The sequence below is a fragment of the Siphateles boraxobius genome, unplaced genomic scaffold (genome assembly GCF_051911475.1).
Source record: "Siphateles boraxobius isolate OS27281-9 unplaced genomic scaffold, OSU_SipBor_1 25, whole genome shotgun sequence".
Taxonomy (NCBI): domain Eukaryota; kingdom Metazoa; phylum Chordata; class Actinopteri; order Cypriniformes; family Leuciscidae; genus Siphateles; species Siphateles boraxobius.
In genome coordinates, this window is record NW_027508866.1 from 31,368,813 (window position 1) to 31,382,361 (window position 13,549).

Genomic DNA, 13,549 nt, shown 5'->3' on the forward strand with positions numbered 1-13,549 from the left:
AAAAAATAATTCTTCTCTTTTAAATCTTTCCTTCCCTTTTTAATCTTCCCTTGTCTGGCTTTTGCTACTCTGAGCAATGCCTGAACTTTGTATTTTGAGCAATTCTTGCGTCATTCTTCCCTCTTCACGATGACTCGCTTGCTTTAGTCCTCAGATGTAAGTCGCTTTGGATAAAAGCGTCTGCTAAATGACTAAATGTAAATGTAAATATTGCAATCTTAAAATTCCGGCCAGTTGATAATGCCTAGAATATCAAAATCGACTACTGGCGGTAGATCCTTTTCCTATTTAGCACCTAAACTTTGGAACAGTCTTCCTAACATTGTCCGGGAGGCAGACACACTCTGTCAGTTTAAATCTAGAGTAAAAACACATCTCTTCAACCTTTCATACACATAGAACACTATACATTTCTATTATTCAAATCAGTTAAATGATTTTTTGGGGAGACTTAAAAGGACTGTATTATACTTCTATTGCTGTAACTACTTTGTGTGGTAATCACTCTCGGGTGTCGGTCAGAACACAAGAACCAGACCAATAACTGATTAGATGGTGTTTAATAAACTGTTGCAGTAGACATGGGCATACAATCTTCCAATATGTATCAGATGTGTGGTTCTAAATGAAACAAATGAATAATAATAACAGTATTATGAAATAATATACATATATATACATTCCAATACTAAACAGTAACGATGCAATAACTTAACAGTCAGATGCATACGAACTGCCGTTAGGTGGTGTCACATGTACAGAAACGTGAGTGGCAATAATACACGAGTAACAGATTATACTGAATATAACTACTTAGAGGATTCAAAGTATCGAACTATATAATCCACAATATAGATAAATAATATCTGCACTGGATGCATAACGTAAATATGCATGGAGAGTAATGAAAATAAATCAGGTGATTAGCAGAATAACTCTAGCATCGCGTCAGTCAGACATTAGTGATAAATATAAAATTATAACACACAAAAAACAGAAACACTTACTATTCAGCAGTGACGCACACAATATGAGTCTAAACACTCTCCAAACGATGAATAATCTCAGCAGCGTCGTCCAGTCACACACTTGTTTCACCATCGTTCGTGAATCTGCACAGAGCAGAGCGCTGCTCGTTGCGTGCGCTCAGGGTGTGTTAGAGCGCGTCAATATGCGCCAGAGGTGCGCATACACGATTATACAGTCATCTGCGCGGCCTTTCTTACAGCCGCCCCCAAATGTGCGCAGCACATTTGTTCCTGAATAGGTGATCAGTTCAGTATCCAGGGACAGGTATAAAGTCTTAGTTTTCATCCTCATCTGAAACCTCTGGTAGAACAATCAGCCTAGCTACAGGTCTAGTGTAAGTTCTATTGTTTATCCTTACATCCACTGTCCTTATGTGTCCGTCTGCACTGGGGTAAACTTTGGTGAAAAGACCAACCGGCCAGCATGCTCTGGGCAGTTGAGGATCCATCATCAGTACCACTGATCCTAAGGTCACATCTGTAGGGTTGGCATTCCATTTCTGGCGGGTTTGCAGGTTTGGGAGATAGTTCTTAATGAAACTAGACCAAAACTGGTCAGCCAGAATTTGGGAATGTCTCCAGCGTCTTCTGCACAGGAGTTCAGATTTAGGATAGACCACTTGGGGCAGGGACCCGTCCCGCCGCCCCATCAGGAGAACATTTGGCGTCACTGGATCAAGGTCCTTAGGGTTGGAAGACACATATCCCAATGGTTTAGCATTCAACATACCTTCTACTTCCAGAAGAACAGTATGTAGCACTTCCACCGTAACTGATTGACTGCCTACTACCCGGTGCATTGCAGTTTTCACTGAGCGGATTTCCCTCTCCCAAGCTCCGCCGAAGTGGGGTGCACCAGGTGGGTTGAAGTAAAACTTTATCTTGTGTTTGGCAAGCTGGAGTCGGAGTTCTGGAGATAATTTTGCAAGGGCTTCCCGCAACTCTCTTTCTCCTCCACGGAAGTTTGTCCCCTGGTCAGAGAACAACTCAGCTGGTGTCCCTCGCCTGGCGATGAACCTCCTCAAGGCCATCAAGAAGGAGTCGGTATCCAGATTGGTGAGGATCTCTAGATGTACACATCTTGTTGTAAGACACTTGAAGATAATTCCCCACCTCTTCTCGGTGCGCCTGCCCACCTTCACTATAATGGGTCCGAAGCAGTCCATGCCTGTCGAGTAGAATGCGGGCTTATACAGGCGTAAGCGTGCTACAGGTAGGTCTGACATTTTAGGAACTTGAGGGCTTGCTTTCCATCTACGACACTCTGTGCAAGCATGTTGATACCGTCGAACTGCTTCTCGGCCTCGTAAGATCCAAAACTTGCGGCGGATATCTGCGAACACTCTCTCAGGGCCTGGGTGGCAGAGTCGGGTATCATAGTCTTGAATCAGAAGCTTAGTGGTAGGATGGCCATTATCTAAGATGATGGGATGCACAGCAACCAGGTCTAAGTCTTCGGATCGGCGCAATCTGCCCCCGACCCTAATGAGATCCTCGGTCTCGTCAAGCTCTGGAGACAGGGTAAGTAAACGGCTACTTCGTTGGACTGGTTTCCCATTTCGCAGTAGTCTGAACTCCTCTGCAAAGCTATCCTGTTGTGCCCCTCTCAGGATAAGAATCTCGGCTGTACGGTAGTTGTCAGCATTAGGGTTCTCGCTCTGACCTGCCGCCCCGTGAAGCATCTGCACTGTGGCCTCTAGAAGCTCCTTCCAAGTGGTGTACTGATGCGCATCGGGTATGTGAGGCTCTTCATCAGGTATGGTCGCAACTCCACAGAATACAGACTTTGCGAATTTCTGAATGGCAATCTTCCACTACTGTTGCTGGCAGGGTTGGCCATTTATCTGAGCTCTGGAGGAGAAATGGTGGCCAATGGCTCCAACGGTTAGGCTTAGCCAGATCCTCTAGCCTTTTACCTCTAGTGAGATCATCCGCAGGATTATTCGCCGAGTCAACATATCGCCAAGAATGTTGATCGGTGAGCTCCTGAATTTCCCCCACTCGGGTGCCAACAAATACCTTAAATCGGCACGACTCAGATTGTAGCCAGGACAAGACCGTGGTTGAGTCGGTCCAGAAGGTAATCTGGCTGATTTGCAGGGTAAGTTCTTGCTCCATCAACCTACTGAGTTGGGCTCCTGTGAGGGCAGCACAAAGCTCCAATCTGGGCATTGAATGCAGTCGTTTAGGTGCAATTCTTGAACGGGCCACAACAAAGGAGAGATAAGGCTGATTTTGACTGTCTACTGTCCTCAAGTAAGCAACAGCTCCATATGCTTGCTCCGAAGCATCACAGAACACATGTATCTCATGAGTAATGCTTCTCTCATTCATGGCAGAAGTTCCGTACGCTCGGGGAAAGGTGATTCTCTGCAGGACTTGTAACTCTCCCTCCCAGTCTCTCCAAGCTTGTAGCAAATCATGGGGCAGTAGGGGATCATCCCAGTCCCTGTGTTTGTCCCAAAGCTGTCTCACTAGTATTTTAGCACGGGTGGTGTATGGCAGGATAAACCCGAGGGGGTCGTACTGACTAGCTAAGACCTTGTAGATGTTCCGCATGGTAGGAGCATCATAATTTACTGGTCGATGTTTGTACCTCAGTGTGTCTGTGGAACAGTGCCAGCTGAGGCCCAGGGCGGATTCAGGATTATCTATTCGGTCGTGAGCGAACCACAGTTCTAGACTGTCTGATCGGGCTTCTTTCGATAGATGGCTGATGACCTCTGGCTTATTGCTGGCCCATTGGCGTAGTTCAAATCCACCAAAGGCTAGAATCTCCCTTAGATTATCTACCAGTGTTCGTGCTTGGTCAGTGGAGGAGAGGCTTTGCAGACAATTATCAACATAGAAGCATCTCTCAATGGAAAACCTCACATCATCTTCTGGCTGGCTATGACTGATAACGTGGTGCTGCATGGCATAAGTGGCACAGCACGGGCTACATGTGGTACCAAAGGGCAGGACCTGCCACTCAAACACTGATGGACTTCGGTCTCCTTCCATGTCACGCCAGACAAATCTCAGAAGGGGACGATCTTCAGGGAGCAGGCGGACCTGGTGAAACATGGCTTTCACATCACCACTTATAGCTACGGTGTGTTCCCGGAACCGTAACAGCACTCCTAGGAGTGAAGGTCCTAAGGTAGGGCCAGGTAACAACCACTCATTTAAGTTCAGACCTCGGTACTGATAAGAACAGTTGAACACAATACGGTTCTTATTGTTATGGGTCACCATGTGATGTGGAATATACCATGATTCCCCTGACTGTGTCAACTCGTGGGAACTCAACTTCTTGACAGTTCCTGTCTGGGTCAGTTTCTGAATTTCAGCAATGTACGCCTTGGCTCGATCTGGGTGTTTAGCGAGGCACCGTTCAGTGTTCCGGAGGCTGGGAATTACCATTTCCTTTGGGGCTTGGAAATGCGGCATATCTTTACGCCTAAGCAGAGGGGTGGCATAACGTAAGACTCCGTCCACTTCAACTCGGGTAGTCTTTGATTCAGGCATATGAACAGCATATTGGTCTTGTCGAGATCTGGTGACCTCCTTCTCGTTTCTGAAGGGAATTACGTCAACTTGCCACAATTTCTCGACGTTCCTGAAGAGCTCTGCCATGTGGGGAATGGTGGACGTCAACAAACACTGCTGCGGGTGAATGTACTGCTCGACAAGTCTAGTGGGACCCTGCAATGTCCATCCTAAACGTGTCTTAAGAGCTGCAGGTCCTCCTGGGGGTCCTAACCTTACTGGCTTTATTGGAGTAATTAAGTGAGGGTGGTCAGCTCCAATAAGCAGCAAGGGCTGTGCCTGCTCGAATGCCTGTATTGGGAGGCCCACAAGTTGCTTGTACCTCTTCTGCAATTTTTCCATGGGGTAAGAGTGAAGTGCAAGCCCCAGTTGTTCTGCAGTGAAGGCACCAGTGATGAGGAAGCTGTGCTGAGGATTATCAGCAGGTGAAATACGGAATGACACCATGGACCCATGAAGGATTTGAATGTCATGTCGTATAGTCCGCAAGGCAAGGTCTTCTGGCTCCCCTCGGAGGCCCAGATGGCGTGCTGCAGCTGGTAAGAGCATAGTCCGTTCTGAGCCATCGTCCAGGATGGCATATGTGCTCAGGGTGTGTTTGCCATGGTGGAGTAGTACTTTAATAACCTTTAATAGCACACGACTACCATCTACTGGTCTGTCTACATACAGCACTTCCGAAGGTGTATTCACCAGACAGCTCTCCTCTTTGGTTGGCTTAATCACAGTCTTAGGTGTCATGGAATTAATTTCATGCAGCACTGGTAAGTGTTTACCTTGACAAATGCTACAGGGTTTCCGCAGGTTGCACTGCGCAGCTTGGTGGGTTCTAGCACATCGCCAGCACCTTTTATTGGTACGGATCCATTCTGATAATTGGTTCTTTGTCAGTTTTACAACCTCTGTGCATTGACTCAAGAAGTGATCTGAGTTGTTACAGAATGGGCAATATGGCTTAATTCTGCTTTTGGCAGGGAGATTCACAGGCACTGTTGAAATTTCTCTCTCCGTCACTTCTCTGGCTCCATGCAACACAGTGGTGGTCCACCTCTTTTGGCGAGGTTCCTGTCTAGGCCCTTGTCTCTCCTTGGTGATCTTCACCTGTGATGAACCATCATACTCCTGGCACCAGGACTCATATTGCAGCCACTCAGAGAGGTCAGTCAGGGTATAGGTTATTCCTGAATGATGGACCTTGCTGCGCCTGAATTCAGCTCTCATCTCTGGCGGTAACTTACTCAACAGGCGTGCTACATGGGATCCACACTGTAGCTCTATATCTCCTGGGGGGCAAAGGGATTTAAGCATGCCCACGAGTGCCTGGATCTGAAGGGCAAACTTCTCAAAGGCAGCTTGATCACCGCGTCGAATATCAGGCGAGTCCATAACCCTTGCTATTTTGTTCAACGCCATTTGATGGGGTTGGCCGAACTTCTGATTAAGAGCAGCCATGGTATTGCTGTAAGGTGTGGGGGAGTTCAGATACGAATCTGCTATCAGCTTTGCCTCTTCAAGCTTCAAGTGATCCACTAGGATTTGGTATTTGAACAGCTCTGTCCCATCTGGGGGCAGTAGATTCTCCAAAGCTATCTTCAATCTAGCAAACTCACTGGGGTCTCTGTGACTGAAATAGGGGATCGTTGGCATTGGACCTCGGTATGTCGGCTCAGAGGGTGGGACAGTCTGATGCCGAAGATCAAGTGGGGTTCTCGGCTGGGCCCTCTGCAGGTATGGCTGAGAGATCACTGCATGCGTATCTTGAAGGTAAGACTCGTACTGCTCTGACTTATAAGCTGGAACGGCTCTGGGAGGTGGCTGAGGATGACGGCTTTGTCGTTGACTCGAATGGCCCAGAAGCATCCTGTTTGTCTGAGGGTCTGAAGGTCTGGAGTCTCTGACAGGAAGACTCGCTGATGGTTCTGCAAGAGGTCTACTTGGATGGATGGCAGCTTGCTTTAATACTTGCAATTCACTCATCATCTTCTCCAAAAGGCCCACGATGGGAGCATCGCCAATAGGCCGTGGCTCCTCTGGCTCTGGCCAGGGGGGAGGGTCAGGCCAGTCTACATCGTCGCTTTCGCTGACTTCATCGCTGACCGGCTCTACATAAGGAGGAGGCACAAATCTGTGGTCTAGGGGGAATATGGGATATTGAGCAGGCATTAGAGGCTCAGATGTACTGGAACGAGATCGTGTTATAGCTAGTTGAGGGGTCTGCTGAAGACTGTGCACCGTCTCGGCGAGTAACTTAAACTCCGATCTAGTCTGTCGGATCTCTGCTAAGATGGCACTAAACTGCTCTTCGCTGACATGATGAGGGTCTGCCTGAGAGGCTGGAGGTAGATTTATCAGTGTCGTAGACCAGACGCATGGGGCTGATTCTCTACTTCTGTCAGGATGTGTTCCTTTTGGGTACGGTTCAGCTAGCTGACTCTCAGGACCAGGTCTGTAACTGCGCTGTCTTGATCCAGCATATGGGTCTTCTTATGTATAGCCAGCATCCCGCAGTGTCTGATGGTCGCTAAGAGGAGAGGGTGTCATCTTGGCTGCTCCCTCTGAATGTGAATATAACGCCTCTTCTAGCCCATGCCTACTGATTCTTGATTCAGATGAATGTCTGGGCGGCAGCACATACCCCATCTCATACTCATCATAATGGCGTGGCGGGTAAGTCTGACGCTTAGGTCTGGTTGAAACTCTATCATCCATCTTCTAAAGAGAAATTATCACATATCCGGCTTGAAGGACCATTTGTTGGGGAGACTTAAAAGGACTGTATTATACTTCTATTGCTGGAACTACTTTTGTGTGGTAATCACTCTCGGGTGTCGGTCAGAACACAAGAACCAGACCAATAACTGATTAGATGGTGTTTAATAAACTGTTGCAGTAGACATGGGCATACAATCTTCCAATATGTATCAGATGTGTGGTTCTAAATGAAACAAATGAATAATAAAAACAGTATTATGAAATAATATACATATATATACATTCCAATACTAAACAGTAACGATGCAATAACTTAACAGTCAGATGCATACGAACTGCCGTTAGGTGGTGTCACATGTACAGAAACGTGAGTGGCAATAATACACGAGTAACAGATTATACTGAATATAACTACTTAGAGGATTCAAAGTATCGAACTATATAATCCACAATATAGATAAATAATATCTGCACTGGATGCATAACGTAAATATGCATGGAGAGTAATGAAAATAAATGAGGTGACTAGCACAATAACTCTAGCATCGCGTCAGTCAGACATTAGTGATAAATATAAAATTATAACACACAAAAAACAGAAACACTTACTATTCAGCAGTGACGCACACAATATGAGTCTAAACACTCTCCAAACGATGAATAATCTCAGCAGCGTCGTCCAGTCACACACTTGCTTCACCATCGTCCGTGAATCTGCACAGAGCAGAGCGCTGCTCGTTGCGTGCGCTCAGGGTGTGTTAGAGCGCGTCAATATGCGCCAGAGGTGCGCATACACGATTATACATGATTAGGTCATACATGATTAGCTGCATGAATTAGGTCAGCCAGAACCGGGAACACTTCCTATAAAACCTGATGTACTCGCTACCTCATAAAAAGAATGGCATCTACGCTAGTTTCAGTCTTTCTGTTTATTCCGAGGTTAACTGTAATCAGACGGACCGGGCCGTATCCAGATCAGATGGTAGATTGGTTTGCTCGTCTCAGCCATCTCGCCATAAGTTCGTGCAGTTGCTGCAGCACAGCCAATGAGCGAGCTAGACGCTCTGCTCTGTGCTCGCTGTGCAGCTGCAATGCGTTTTAAAACAATGGCTTCAATATTCTCTAGAAAAGGAGTTTTCCACTGCCTATAGCTATACTCGTTCCCTACTCTGTGGGAACCGAGGTTACGTTAGAGAGGCTCTGCATGAAGTACATCCAAAGCAGGGCGTTTGCAACAATGCTGTAGAAATTAGCTCTTTTCTTTCAGCTTCTAGAGTGTCGCGAGGGCGAACACACTGAAGTAGCAAAAAGGATATGTGGCTACTCTCGCCAGATAGCTGCAGGTTAACGGCGATTCAGGGGAAGGCGGCCTCGAATTGAAGGTGCCGCATCCGCTGATCAGGTCGCTCGTTCCACTGCAGGGGCTCGTCGACGGCGAAGGCTCGAAGATCAACAAAGAAGGTGAAGGAGATTAAAGCTGATTCTATGGCGAAATGGTCTGTTTATATAGGCATAAGCCACGCCCATTCTCGCGGGTTCTGATGCGAAGCGAGCCGATTAGTTTGGACGCCTCAGCCGCCTCGCCATAGGTTCGTGTCTGCAGCAGAGCCAATGAGCGAGCTAGACGCTCTGCTCTGTGCTGGCTGTGCAGCTGCACTGCTTTTTAAAATAATGGCTCAAATCTTCTCGAGAAAAGGAGTTTTCCACTGTGTATAGCTACGCAATACTCGTTCCCTACTCTCAGGGAACCAAGGTTACGTTAGTAACAGAGTACGTTTATTCTAAGCTCGTGCTTGTCTGCGGCTTTTACTGCTCAAGCTTATTACAGCAGGATGAATTCTGATTGGCTGTCAGTGTTGTTGTCATTCATCAGCTGGATAAATTCGAGAAAAGGAGTTTTCCACTGCGTAGCCTATCAGTAGTCTAACCCCGCCCATCTTGTTATCAGATTATTGGTTAATTTGTCCCACCTGTCCTGCTCGTTACCCTCCTTTGTTTGTTCCCCTATTTAGCCTCCCTGTGTTTGTAGTCCTGTGCTGGTTCATTGTCAATGTTTCCTGTTTCCTTGTGTTACCTGTTTTTGCCTGAAACCTCTCTTGTTTTCCCCCTCGGGGTTGTTCTGTTTATAGCTCGTTTTATTTTGTATTATTTAATAATCCTCATCTCATACTGTTCTTGTATCCTCGTCTCCGTTCAACCGTTCTGTGACAATTGCTCCAGTTATCAGTGTCACACGATCCTTCAGAAATCTAGTGAAAATCTAGTAAATATATTTTAAATTGACATTTAAATCTTATTTATTCAGTGTGTGCATAAAAACCAGTACAAAACAAACTCAGAATTTTACCAAACCTGCAATAACTGCAATGTTAAATAATGCAAGTATAATCTCACTTTACTAACCAATGCCTTTGCTGCTGACCTTCGATGATCCGAATAAACCAACCATTTGGTGTGAAAGGCCCCAAACAAGCAAGCCCCAACCAGGTGAGAAACAGTGATGCAAAAGTTACGTAATGCATTAGTTTCTATAAAAATTAACTAAGTAATTAGTTACTTTTTTAAGGGGGTAACTTAATATTGTAATGCATTACTTTTAAATATAACTTTCCCCAACACTGGTGGAGATTATTTTATGAGCTGTTGATACCAAATAATGGTTGTGCGAGTAAAAAAAAAAAAAACATTCGACATATGTGCGAATAAAAAAAACCTGCAGCTTGGATGTCCCTCACAAGGTTCTCAGCAAGCAATCCGTTGTAGAACGTATCAGACCCATTCTCTGCTATGATCTCGTAAGTGTCTCCCAGCTTTGTAAAGGTTATGGTGTCATTTTCTTTCAGGATGTTTCCAGTGGAATCGCAGAACACAGAACTAAGAAATCAAACAATCAGCAGAAAATGTTAATGTGTAAAGGTAGTGGATAAAACTAGACATAACATATTACACACATTACATTGTATAAAAAGAAGAATTATAGTGCACCTTGTTAAAAAGAAGATTGATAGATTTTTTTTAATGTAAAATATCTTAGTTGAAAAAATCCATGTGTGCTCACCATAACATCTTATCATTTATAATGATATTTCTGTTTGATCTAATGGCACTGGCCAATGCACTGCCAACTGGAAAGCCATCCCTGGCCAGTTTTATGCTAGGTAAAAACAGCTCTCTCCATGGAAGCTTGCCATGTCGTTTATAGGCCATCTCATACCCCCGAATCTCTCCAGGAACAGCGACGGACAAACCACCTGTGGATGAATTTTTACATGCATGATTCCATGTGCTAGTATCTAAAAAGACAGTCAGTGTTTCTTATTTAATAGTAAGAAAAATTCAAGCTGAGTAATAAAGACCAAATGCACTTGATGACAGCCCTGTTTACACCTTGTATTAAGATGCGTTTTGGTCGATCAGATCACAAGTGGGCGATGCTAAAAACAGGTGTAAACAGGGTCTAATACATTTTGAGTTTGTCCACTTTCGACCACTTCCAGAGGTAAACGAAAACACATTAGACGGATTGTTTCATAGTGTAAAAGCTCATGTGGTCGAATGTGTTTGAACAGCCACAAAATGCGTAATGCACAAAATACTGACCTAATGCTTAAACACTATCGGAAAACGCACTAGCCAGAACTTTGTCGGCTGAAGACCCAAGTTTGGTTGGAAGAGGAAAAGTGCACCAAGCTCAATGTTCTCTCACCATTCCTGATTTAACACTCACTCACACCATTTGGCTGGTCTTGCCGCTGTCAGAGCAGAAACGAAAGCTGATGCTCTCTGTAAGTTTTTCCATCATCTCTGCCCATAGACCATCCCCTCAAACAAATCAGGACAGAAGTGGTTGAAAGTGTACCAAAGAGAGGGATTAAAACACCTGGTGTAAACAGGAATGTGTCTCCCTCGTCTACTTGTGGTTCGATGACCAAAACGCATATTAATACTAGGTGTAAACGGGGCCTATGTTGTTGTGACATATGTCCATGTGCACAAGGACTCGTTTACACAGCAGGTCTTGATGCCCAATTCTGATTTGTTGCCTATATCCATTTTTTGAACGTCTGTTTACACGTTCTTTCAATTGTGACTCATTTCCGGTTCATGTGTTTACACTTGACATACTATCTGAGACATCGCTTATGCTCAAAGGCGTTTTATACGCCAAAAATAGTTTCTGCGTGCATGATACGCACTGTAAACCCATTGCCAGAGCCGGTCCGAGCCTTTTGGGGGCCCTAAGCAGAATTTGATATGGGGGCCCCCTCCCACTACACGTAGTCACTTGTGCTTGATGATTAATGACACAAATGTCACGCAATAATGATACATTATAAATGAATACAGTGAGTTTATGTATTGATACAAAATAAATACTTAATAAAAAATAGATGCCTACTTAAATAAAAAAGTTTTAACTTTTACTTTACTCTTTTACTAACTTTGAAACTTCTTAAAACAAACTGTCTCAAAACATATAAAATATATTATTTGCTAAAATAATGACAAAACTGAGAAATCAGAAACATAATAAGAGCAAGGGTTCAACAATGACAATTATTGTTGAAAACTGTACAAATATTATTATTTCTCAACTGTCTCAATACAGTGTAACTGTCCTCAAAATCTTTTTTATTATTATTGTAACAGACTTTGTTGGATTGTACATGACAGAATCCAACAAAGTCTGTTACTATCAAACCGGTAATGATGTACTGGCGCTCGTTGTATGTGTGTATGCAATCTATTTTTCCCCTCGGGGCTTTCCGTAGATAGGAATGGGTCGTGCGCACTTGGTACTGGAGTGTCGCGGGTTTTTGCAGTTAGTGATCTGATGTGAGGTATAATAAAGTGGAGAAGAGTTCAAACTGCAATGTTTATTATTTATTCAAACTGCTAACCTTACACCTAGAAGGTTAAATTCCCCTGCGTCTATTTTCTCAAATTTAAACCGATACCGTGACTATGCGCAGTTGCGCACGAATTGTCTATGCACTCGCGAGGTGTCTAGATTATGCGCGTGACTTAAACGCTGGGAGACACAGCAGCAGTTGTTGGCAGGTATATTGATCATTAAATCAGAATTTACTTGTCTTGAATTATTCATTCATTCATTCATTTGTCACTTGTTTAAGTCATCTAAAAAATAAAAAATAACTTTTTTAAACTCGATTGGGCGGCCCCCTGGTTGCCAGGGGCAGCCGCTTAGTTCGCTTATGTCTCGGGCCGGTGTTGTGCCGAATTTTGACTCCCTGCCAAATTATTACCCCCCTCGTTGAAATCAGTATCTGATTGCCTAATCCTAACCCCACCCCTAATCCTAACCCCTCCCCCACAACTAATCCTAAACCTACCAGACTAGGGGGGTAATAATTTGGCGGGGGTCAGAATTCGGCACCACAACGGCATAAACTGCGTGTCATATGCACGCAAAACTATTTTTGGCGTAAATGTCACGAGAAATAAAATTCGTGCTATAGGTACGCACTTTATGAGATCGTCGCGGGCTTTAACGAAGAGCAGTGGGTCTATGGCATAATGAGCAAGCCAACCTTTGATATGTTGTGTCGACGTGTGTCTACATTCCTCTCCTACGACGACGACACGACGTTTCGCAGATGGCGTTGCTCTCTGATCTGATTGATCTGATTTATTTACACAAATGAACGAGGCCTGAAACCGATCTCGAAATATCCGAATGCATCCGTTTTTTTCCTGTTTACACTGTCATAGAACATATCCGATCTGTGTCACATATGAGCAAAAAATCGGAATTGGGTCACATTTCACTGACAGTGTAAACGAGGCCAGACAGTTTTATGGCTTTCCTCGAAAAGTCCTACATTAAAGTTACGCAGAGCCTGTTCTACTCTGAGTTATTGATTGTTGAAATTGTGTTGATAGTTTTTTATGTTTATCTCTCCATGCTGGCACTCAGTGACGTGCGGTCTGGGTAGGCAAACTAGGCACTGCCTACCCTGCCAAAATTCAAAAATAAAAATGTTTATTAAATAATAAACTTGTATTTGTATTTTTACTGTTTATTCTTGTGATTTATATATGCAATATGGGTGTTATTCAAATTGTCTAGACGTTATGATGACAAATGTAGAAGTTACGCATAATCAAATAACAAAATGGTAGAATAAGCAGTGCTTTTACGGTCCATTCATTCCAGACGACAAGCGAAAAACCCATGTTGCGCATGCGCACTTCGATCCTGTATTCTTTAACATGTACGGCAAAAAGCACAACTCTGCTGTGCCTTTGGACGT

At 44.4% G+C, this 13,549-nt stretch overlaps 1 protein-coding gene across 3 annotated transcripts in view; it reads right to left on the bottom strand.

Moving 5' to 3' along the window:
- Positions 1-13,549, bottom strand: part of ggt1b (gamma-glutamyltransferase 1b) — a 39,250-nt gene that overhangs the window by 21,620 nt on the left and 4,081 nt on the right. For 2 of the 3 annotated variants that reach the window (XM_077243490.1, XM_077243489.1), the window contains exons 5-6: positions 10,333-10,525; positions 9,988-10,148 (exon numbers count right to left, since the gene is read on the bottom strand). In XM_077243490.1, coding sequence (XP_077099605.1) covers positions 9,988-10,148; positions 10,333-10,525 — 354 coding nt within the window. Of the gene's footprint in view, positions 1-9,987; positions 10,149-10,332; positions 10,526-13,549 lie in introns of those variants that run through there. The other variant, XM_077243491.1, reaches the window with a different exon arrangement.